The 10,541-nt window shown below is 30.7% G+C and overlaps 1 protein-coding gene across 1 annotated transcript; it reads left to right on the top strand.

Moving 5' to 3' along the window:
• Positions 1 to 6,179: 6,179 nt before the first annotated feature.
• Positions 6,180 to 8,762, top strand: LOC111307954 (homospermidine oxidase-like). The gene is made up of 5 exons (XM_022906334.2): positions 6,180 to 6,967; positions 7,110 to 7,494; positions 7,595 to 7,708; positions 7,806 to 8,344; positions 8,432 to 8,762. Exons 1-5 carry the CDS (start codon positions 6,201 to 6,203, stop codon positions 8,640 to 8,642), a joined length of 2,016 nt encoding a protein of 671 aa, XP_022762069.2. The 5' UTR covers positions 6,180 to 6,200; the 3' UTR covers positions 8,643 to 8,762.
• Positions 8,763 to 10,541: the final 1,779 nt, after the last annotated feature.

The raw sequence follows: 10,541 nt of genomic DNA, 5'->3' as shown, positions 1-10,541 counted from the left end.
TCATGTCAGTTTTAGCTAATGAATCGAGTGGCATTGATATGGTTGGTTTAACTAAGCATGATATTCAAAATTATTTGAGTAATAAAAGGTAAGAATAGCTTAAGAAAATAGATTCACAATTAGTGCTTACTTATTTCAGGGAATGTCAATTAAAGAATCCAAGATTCTTTTATGCAATACAAATTGATGTAGAAAGTTAACTAACAAATTGTTTCAGGGTTGATTCTGGGTTTAGAATGGTGCATAAGTATTTTGGTGATGTTGCAGCTTTTAACTCAACTTATTTAACAAATAGGTATAAAATGCCTTTTGTTCCCTTTACAAGTGTTAATCATCGTCACCAATCCATTTTATTTGGTTGTGCTCTATTGTGGGATGAGATAGAGGAAACTTTTGTTTCTTGAAAACTTGGTTAGAAGCAATGTTTGGATTTCATCCAACAATAATCATTACTGATCAAGATATGGCTATAAATAATGTAGTTGCAAAGATTTTACCACGTACTAAACATCATTTTTGCATGTGGCATATTGAAAAAAAATTTCCAGAGAATCTTAGCCATGTTTACCACCAATTTTATAATTTTAAGAATCAATATTTTAAATGCATCCATTATACATTAGTTCTTGATGAGTTTGAATCGAAATAGGCTAAAATAATTGAAAAGTATGGTTTGTAGGAAAATAGTTAGTTGAAGAAGTTGTATTTCATTTAAGAAAAATAGATCCCTACTTATGTGCAAAACAATTTTTATGTCGGAATGTCTACTATTTAGATAAGTGAGAGTATGAATAAATATTATAAAGATTATGTCAACTTAAGCACGTTGATGAGTAAGTTTATTATTTAGTATGAAAAAATCGTTGATGCCAGATACAACAAAGAAAGGGAGAAAATTTTCAAAACAATGAATTCCAAGCCAATTTTAAAGACATTTTATCAAATGGAGAAAAAAGCTTTTGAGGTTTACACAAGAAAGATGTTTAGAAAATTTCAAGATGAGTTGATTCATTTTCAACAGTATGTTACAGAAAAGATCGCTATAAATGAGCAAGTTTATAGTTGCAGTGTGCATCGGTTTGACAAAGAAAAGCTTAAATATATTGTGACATATGTTTCATTATCAATAACTACAATTTGTTTATATCACATGCTTGAATTTGTAGGCATCCTTTGCAGGCATCAGTTGATAGTTTTGATTAAAAAAATGATGCACTCATTACCTAATTGATATGTTTTAAATTGGTAGACAAGAAATGCTAAAAAGGGAGAAGTAGAAAACATCTTGGATGAACAACATGATAGTGCTCCAAAGTCTTCAATGATGTTGTTTAATAGTGTCATCATTTATTTTTTGGAGCTTTCAAAAAGAGCTTTAAGATTTCAAAAACATTATAATATCGCAATTTGAGGTTTACAATTGTTATTTGAAAAGCTTGATGCTTTGAAAAAAATTTAAAGAGGAGAAAAGTAGTAGCGTTGGTGTTTTAACATGTAAGAATGTTCTTAAAAATGTTACAAAAGATCATAAAACTCATTTTTTGAGTCATAATATAACTTTGCTTGATCCTTTTCATGTGACTACTAAAGGACATCCTTGAACTCTAAGAATGAAAGAGTCTTTAGAGCAAAGAAATAATTCAAAAACATGTTCATTCTGTATACAAAGAGCACTTACTTGCTAGAAAAACAATCAAGGTATTGTTTGATGTTTTAAAATTTGGTATAGTTTACAATATTAGCATTTTTTTATTTTTTTTCTTTTATTTTTTTGAAGGTGTGATTCTAGTTAAGAGATAATGTCAAATCTTAATACTGCTAAAATTTATTATTTCATCCAATCAAATGAAGTAACAATAAGTCAATATTCTAATATTTTTAGTTATTTTTTTTTACTTTGTTCAAATATGTTATCTAAATGATTTAAACTATTAATAGTTAAATTTGTCTTATTAGAATTATGAATCACTTAAAATATCTTTATGTATGTAAGATCCAAGTGCGGCTCAAAATTGGTATGAATGACAAGCAAATATGTCTTTAGAGTCTCATGATACAAGTTTCACGATAAAATAATTTACTTTTTATATGATTTATCTCCTAAACATTGATAGAATTTTATAAAATATCTTATTCATATATTTCTTTTAATATTATTCATGATTAATTTCTTTTTATTTAATTTTTTTTGTAAGATTTGATAATTGCTATGCAAAATTGCCTGTTGGGATAACCAAAAGAGGTTTGGGCATGACGGTGATTACAATGGCATTTTTTCATTTTAAAATCATAATTGATTATCAATATTGGTTGTCAATTTTTTTGTTTCTAAATCATTATTGATTATCAAACTTGGTTGTCATAGACTATGATTTAAAAAAAAAAAGTCTAAAGTTTATGGTATAAAAAAAATCCAGACTTTATGGTACAAACTGTACCATCACACTTTAATTCCATGTAAGTAGAACAACCATCTACCACACATCAATAGCATTGAACCTTTTATCAATTATTTCCTATGCAATTCTCATAGCCTCCAAGAAAGGCCATGCGTTTATCATTATTGGTTCTTTGAATCCCCAACTCCTTCATGTCTTGTAACCTAATAGTTAGTATAATATGTATGATTCCAGAGAAATAATATAAAAAAGATCATTAATTAGAAATAGAGGAATGAAAAGGTCCCAAACCTATATAAAAAAATTTGTTTTTCAATAATTACGAAGGAAAACAAGGTAACGAGGAAGGCAAGTGAAATGGACAAGTTCTTGGGAGCCATTTAAGATAAAAGGAGTTGAAGATTCTATTTTAGATCATGAGTTTTAATCACATGTTTCAAAAAACATAAGTGGACTTTGTAGGTGAAGGTTACAAGGTTAGTGTTACTTGTTACCTTAACCACATGTGGGTGACATACTAATGAAAAATCTTATAAGTGGTGCCTATTTATGTTTTATCATTTGTCTTTTGTTTTTACTAAAACATAAACCTTTTATTCAAAGTAGTCATTTTTAGGCACCTTTTTTTAGATAAATCTTTTCATTTTCATCTTTTTTCTAAAGTAAACAATATATGGCACAATAAACATTTTTCCAAAAACAAGTGTGTTAAAAATGAACTCCCTAATAACCAAAATGTACAAGTACACATACAAAGGCTTCACCAAATTTGGTTGCCAACAAAATGTCCATTAATGCTCAACAATCATCTTGACCAAATTTTGAATCTCATTAATAGAGATGATTGATTTTGTTGGGAACTTTTTATATGGTTTGAAAAAAGGGGTTCATCTTGATCATCTCCAAACTATCTCATTAGCATTTATGAATATAATATTGTGTTGTTCTATGAGATAATGAATAACCTGAATGGCATCAAAATCAACTGGCATGCCATCATCCAAAGGAATATGAGACGAAGCATCCACATTTGAATGCTTTTATTTTTATAAAATTTTATACCAATTCCAAAGTCAAAATGTTGTTGTAGAATATCCTAAAAAAATCAGTTTGAATCATCTTTCTTTTTAAATCCTTCTAACTAATTATGCTGTACATTCACCCAGATGTACCCCTTTGAAGGATCGAATTCCTGCAACACAAATGGTAATCATCTTATCACATAATTATGTTAAGCAATCTTCATGAATAAATTAACATATTAAAGCTCCATTAGGTTAATACTTTTGCTATTCAATTTTTTTTTTCAAAAAAATGAATGTAAAAGAAAGGCCAATAGTTGAGCATTCAAGTATGAGGATATAACTAGTTGATTTTATTAAGATATCCAACATATTTGATACTATGAGAAGAATCCATTTTGTAAGAGCCTTGCTATAGAACTTGACAATCAAGAATGTTTGTATCCCAACAAGCATTTTTTTCAAAAAAATAGGGATTGTCAATTGTGAAGTAAATATTCATAGAACTACTTTTATGGTAGAACTAGTGATATGTCTGCTGAATCCCAACAACCTAATTAACATTACCACTTCAAGCTATATGGATGAATATTAAAGCATAATCTTCTATCTTTATTTGGTGTAGTTGCAAAAAGGGGGGATTTATAGATTTTCTTTAATTTTGCAAATACAAATGATATTAGCTTTTGTTTCTATATAAATGACATTTATTAAATAATAGATTTATATTATCTAAGTAAATGATGCTTACTTATCACGTAACATGCATGTTTTTGCATTGTTATAAGAAATTTTGAGTTCTTATACATACGAAAGCATTGGTTATGATGTTAACAGAATAATCGATCACTTGATCTGTTTTGTCTACAAGGTAAAATGCTTGACTACTTATGTAATGGAAGAATTGAATGTGTTACAACCTAAATGAAGGTAACGTTACTCAGTCACTTGATCTAAAAGTAATACACTAGGTTGAATAGGTAGCATTTCATAGAAAAAATGAATGTTATCTCCATAACCATATTTTATACCAAAATAAGGCATAGATATTTTAAAAACACATATTATATACTTTTATAACTTTTTAAATACTTTTCCTCTACCCAATACATTTGGTCCATTTTTTCTATGTTGTCATATATGTTGATATCTAGTTATTTATGCCAATCATATTTGTCAAAATGCTAAACCTTAGCTTATAATTACTTTGGATGCATTTTTCAAATGATTCAATAGCTTTAGAAATTTTCTTTGACACAACAACCGACATTCCCTTGATGTAATTAGGAGTGCAATAAAATTGTGAAAACTTTTGATTTTCCATCTAATCACAAGCTTATGTAAAAAACAGAAACATATGACTAGTAGCTAACCTTAAACTAAATGAATAGATAATATTCACACAGCCAGTTGTCCACAAATTGGTGAGACTTGTTTACCATAATCAAACCCAAGAACTATGACAAACATTTCTTATATGCTTAACATAACACAATAAGATAAAAAAATATACATGCATGTTAACAAAACCATTTTTTGGTAACAATGACATACCAAAGAAATTGCTCTTTCTAAAAGCCATAGTAAAGCTCACTAAACCCACCTTCACGAAGAAAGAATCAAATTTTGGCTTCACAGAACCTTTGAAATTTCTCCTGTCACCTCGCTTGCCATTAAAGTTGTTCTTTTGTCTTAACATTTGAGTTTTATTTAGAATGTATTTTACAAATAAATAGAAAATAAACAATCAACATAATCTTTAACAAATTGCAAAGATAATGTAGATTCTACTTTTAAATTTCTATTTCTAATCTTGTTATCTTCAGTGTATTACATGCATGAAAACTTTTCACCTTTAGATTGTACAATCCATTTAAACTAATCTCATAAATTTTTGCATTAAGACTTGACATAAGTGTTAAGTACAATCATCCTCGACACAAACTAACAATAACGATGGCAAAATTATTTGTCAAATTAGTCTATTCATTGAGAGGACAAGTTGGAGCCAGAAAAAAAAGAGCACGTGCTAAGTTTGCGACTAGCATCTAAGTAATATGGCAAACTTATGTAGGAACAGGACATTAGCAAATCCAACAAAGCAATTAATTCCACAAAAATCATCCAAGTGATTTATTCATAAAAAAATATGACTCCAACTAAAATAAGCTATGAATTTTTTGTTTCATTTTTGTAATGCATTGTCTCCATTTTATTGTGGTGGGTTTTGTCTCCCAAATACTTCAATTTTCCAATTTTTATAACATTGACAATGATTCACATGGCTTTCAAAATCAATGATTGGCTCCAAGCTCTAACTAGAGAAAAAAACAAAAACAAAAAGATTTATCTTTGGGTGTGGATTAAATGAAGTGATGATCAAAGAGAGCTTTTCTTTTTGTGAGAGCTAATCGTCACAATGGACATCTCTTGACTGAAGAGGAAGGCGATAAACCATTGAAAAGGGAGGCAATAAAGAAGAGTAAAATTTTAATTATAATTTATTAATCTTAAATAAATTTATTAATTTTTATTTTTAAGTGCTTGAAAATTTTAAATTTTATTTATTAAATGAGATGTCATTATATTATTTATTAACAGTATATAAATGTGATACACCGTCAGGGTATGAAATATTAATTCAATATTTAAAACACAGCTAATTTTCCTTATATAATTAAAATTTACAATGCCTTGTTGGTTTTTCCATTAAAAATCAAAACTCGTTGCATATAAAGCCGCTAGGCAGTAGCTAACCAAGCAGCATTAAAAAATAACAATGGCTCATTCCTTCAAAATTTTCCTCTTCTTCACCCTCTCCATTATTCCCTTCTCCTACCAAATCCAACACCCTCTGGACTCTTTAACTCCAAAGGAGTTCATCGAGGTTCAAGCCATTTTTAACCAATCATACCCCACCTCCAACCACAACATAACTTTTCAATACGTTGGTTTGGAAGAACCAAATAAACAGGCTGTCATTTCATGGCTAGAGAACTATTTCACCACACCCCCACCTCGCCAAGCCTTTGTTATTGCACGTATAAACCATAAGACTCATGAAATCATAATTGATTTATGGCGCAAGCGAATAATTTCTGATCGAATTTACAATGGTTATGGATACCCTTTACTCACTTTTGAAGAACAAAACGCTGCAAAACAGTTGCTGTTTAAGTATGCACCGTTTTTGGCTTCCATAAGTAAGAGAGGGCTCAAGATTGAGGAGGTAGTGTGCGCAAGTTTTACTGTAGGATGGTACGGGGAGAAGAAAAAAAATGGAAGGATTGTTAAGGTTATGTGTTATTATTTGGATGGAACAGTTAATCTCTATATGAGGCCAATAGAAGCGATCACAGTGACAGTTGATCTTGAAGAAATGAAGATCATACATTTTCAGGATAGATTAATGATCCCTGTGCCAAAGGCAGCTGGGACGGACTACAGAGAATCGGAGCAAAGCCCACCTTTCGGACCACCGTTGAAAAGAATCACGGTTGTGCAGCCAGACGGGCCTAGTTTCAGCATTGATGGAAACAGAGTTAGGTGAGTACATTAATCAGGCGCCAACTATGACTATTTGTGAACTTGTCCACGTTTTTCCTTTCCATTTTCTTGGTAAACTTGTACACGTTTCCTTAGTTTGATTTTGTTGAACACAAAATTGTCCATTTGTGATTTAAATCAGGTGGGCTAATTGGGATTTTCATTTGAGTTTCGATTCTCGGGTCGGTCCAATCATATCTTTAGCATCGGTATATGACACTGAGAAGCAAAAATTTCGTAGGGTGATGTATAGGGGATTTCTATCAGAGCTCTTTGTTCCGTACATGGATTTAACTGAGGAATGGTACCATAGAACATTTTTTGATGCCGGAGAATATGGATATGGTCTATGTGCAGTGCGACTTGAACCACTTAGAGACTGCCCAGCTAATGCAGTTTTCATGGGCGGATTTGTTGCTGGTCAGGATGGGATGCCTATTGAGATGCCTAAAGTTTTCTGCATCTTCGAACGAAACGCTGGCGATGTCATGTGGCGACATACTGAGACTGAGATTCCAGAAGTACTGGTATGTCAAATTTTCACTCAGGTCTTGATGGTTCTTAATGTAAATTTAGGTGAAATTTTGGATGGTTTATTAATGGATTGGAATTTTAATGGCTTTGCAGGTAACAGAGGTTAGGCCAGATGTGAGCCTGATAGTTAGGATGGTCTCAACTGTGGGCAATTATGACTACATAAATGACTGGGAATTCAAGCAGATTGGTTCCATTAAAGTCACAGTAAAGCCACTTTAATTAATTAATAGCTTTACCAATCCCATGAAGGATTTCTAGGTGCATTTCTATTGATTTGATCTCATTTTATCATTCTTAACAGGTTGGGCTATCTGGATTACTAGAAGTAAGAGGATCAAAATATACCCACAAAGACCAAATAAATGAGGAAGTCTATGGCACATTGTTGGCAGAAAATACTATAGGTGCTCACCATGATCATTTCCTCACCTACTATCTTGATCTTGATGTAGATGGTGATTCCAACTCCTTTGTCAAGTCCAAATTGCAAACAACCAGAGTAACCGACCAAAGCTCCCCTAGAAAAAGTTATTGGAAGGTTGTTAGTACGACAGCTAAAACTGAGTCAGATGCAAAAATTAAACTTGGCTTGGAGGCTGCTGATCTCTTAGTTGTGAATCCTAACAAGAAAACTAAAATGGGTAATCTTGTTGGCTACCGTCTGATTCCAGGATCAGTTGCAGGTCCTCTTCTAACGGACGATGATTATCCACAGATTCGGGGTGCCTTCACCAAGTACAATGTGTGGGTTACACCATATAACAAATCTGAAAAATGGGCAGGGGGATTATATACTGATCAAAGCAGAGGAGATGACACTTTAGCCACATGGAGCAGCAGGTATAGTCTTATTAAAGTTTATTTTTACATTTTTCCTTTTGCGTTGGTTGGCATTATTATAATGTTGATTATTGGTTTAATTTACAGGAATAGAAGAATAGAGAACACGGACATTGTATTATGGTACACAATGGGCATTCATCATGTACCTTACCAAGAAGATTTTCCTTTGATGCCAACAATAAGCACCGGATTTGAGCTCCGACCGGCAAACTTTTTTCAGTTCAATCCGGTGCTTAAAGTGAAAGCTCCCAACGATGTCAAGTGGCCTAATTGCTCCATATCAGGCAATGCATGAAAATTGCGGATTAGTGGATTCTGCATTGTTGGATATGTTGGACTCCGACCGCCCACGATAATAAGTGGAACCCAATCCAATAAAAGTTAATTAAACCGCATAGGGTAGTTTTCTCCCAAATTAATTGCCATTTTTTTTTCCTTTTACGTTTGGAAACTGCTATAACTTCCTTGTTAAAGACGATACATCTCGGCCAACAATAAGAATGATCGTCTAAAAGAAAAAAAAAAACAAAAAAGGTAAAGGGCGGATGACGTGACTTGAAAAGGAAAAAAAAAAGATAAAGGTTAACACTCATCTTAAAACTTCGCAATTGTTTAGAGATTTTAAACTGTGAAACTCAGAATCATTTTCAAACGTGATTTTGTTCCAAATTCATGAAAAGAAGTCAAAGCGATTTTACACTCCAATCGTTTGAATGCAAGTTAATTTTCGCCAATTTAATTATTGTTAATAGAAACAATTTCTTTCATTTGTTATCCGAGCCATAAAGCAGTTTGAATGCAATGTTAAGTACAAATAGTATATAATTTGCTATGCTATTTTGGTTCAGTTTATTGATATTAAATTATCCGTTGATATGCATAATTTATGTACATAGATATCAAAAAATTATTAGGCTAATTTATTTGGTAAGTTCTTAAATTTTATCAAAAAATGTCATAATATCACTGGGGGAAGAACTCATACAAAGTTTTTTAAATAAAGTTTTTTATTAAAAATAATTTAATAAAATTTTTAATAAAAAATCTAAATTGATAAATTAATAAAATTTAATGAGAATATCAATAATATGTAAAAAAAATCTTCTTGAAAACACCATTTATAATTAAATTAGATTAATACTTATGCAATGGTAAAAATTTGTCAATTTTTACTAAAAATACCTATCTAAAAAATATATCACAATTTATTAAAAATTTTTAAAATTTTACACATTTAATCTATGTAATAAAAACTTTTAATTTATCAATTTTAATAAAAAAATTTATGAAATTCACCTAACAAATTCATATAAATCTTTTTCCATGTATGGAAGTCACACAAAATGTGTGTGATATTCTTTAAAGTTGTTGTATACAAATGACTATACTTGTAATATAACACGTGGGCACAAATTTCCATTCTAAGTTTTATTTATTTATTTATTTATTTTTGTAATGCCATTGTCATTAAGATCCAAGGTTTTACTCTCAAATTGTGAATTTCTTTTTTAAAAACAAAAATAAATTATGTTTTTGGACTTTTGCTTGTCTTTTTCTGATTGCTTGCTCTTGATTGCAGGCTGTGCATGCTTGATTGCTCGATTCCCTATTCTTCCTCTAGTGAGCTTAGCTTTTGGAAACTAAGCTTATTTTTACTGCTTGTTGCTCTTGCTCTTGCTCTTGATTCCCAGCTTGTTAATTGATCGATTGTTCTTGCTTGTTTTGCTTGTGATTAAGACTATCTGGGCTTCGTCGAATCGAGAACTATTCGTTGGGAATGACCTTGAATCTGAATTGTCTTGCTTCTTTCCACTGCTTGATTGCTTCTTGGCTGCTTTGATTTGATGAGAGTTGTTTGATCGATTCTTGCTTCTTGCCTCCTCTTTTTTGTGATCATAGATTCTAGGTTTTTTTATAGGGATCAAATCTTAATTCAATTCCAAAAACTTTAATTCAACCAAATCTAAGAAAAATCTCCATAATTTGATTTTGTATAATTTTACATGAATTAAGCCTCAAGTTTTTCATATTCGATTAAGTAATGAATTACTAAATTTAAAATTAAATCTAGTCTGAATCGAATCCAAAAACAATCTATCTAAACAAATCACATGTTTTTTTTTTTTTTTTTCACTTTGACTAATAAAATAAAATCAAATAAAATCAAAATTAAAATTAAAATCAAAGTTACAAT

Source organism: Durio zibethinus, chromosome 22 (assembly GCF_047325235.1).
Source record: "Durio zibethinus cultivar Kanyao isolate XHJ-2024 chromosome 22, ASM4732523v1, whole genome shotgun sequence".
Taxonomy (NCBI): domain Eukaryota; kingdom Viridiplantae; phylum Streptophyta; class Magnoliopsida; order Malvales; family Malvaceae; genus Durio; species Durio zibethinus.
Note: the sequence above shows the minus strand (reverse complement) of the source record. Positions and strands in the feature narration are given on the sequence as shown.

Excerpts from the sequence above, each read along its gene's own strand:
- LOC111307954 (XM_022906334.2), top strand. The coding sequence starts at position 6,201 with ATGGCTCATTCCTTCAAAATTTTCCTCTTCTTCACCCTCTCCATTATT. Across the intron at positions 7,495-7,594 it reads CTGAGATTCCAGAAGTACTG|GTAACAGAGGTTAGGCCAGA; the intron begins GTATGTCAAATT and ends ATGGCTTTGCAG. Across the intron at positions 8,345-8,431 it reads TTAGCCACATGGAGCAGCAG|GAATAGAAGAATAGAGAACA; the intron begins GTATAGTCTTAT and ends TTTAATTTACAG.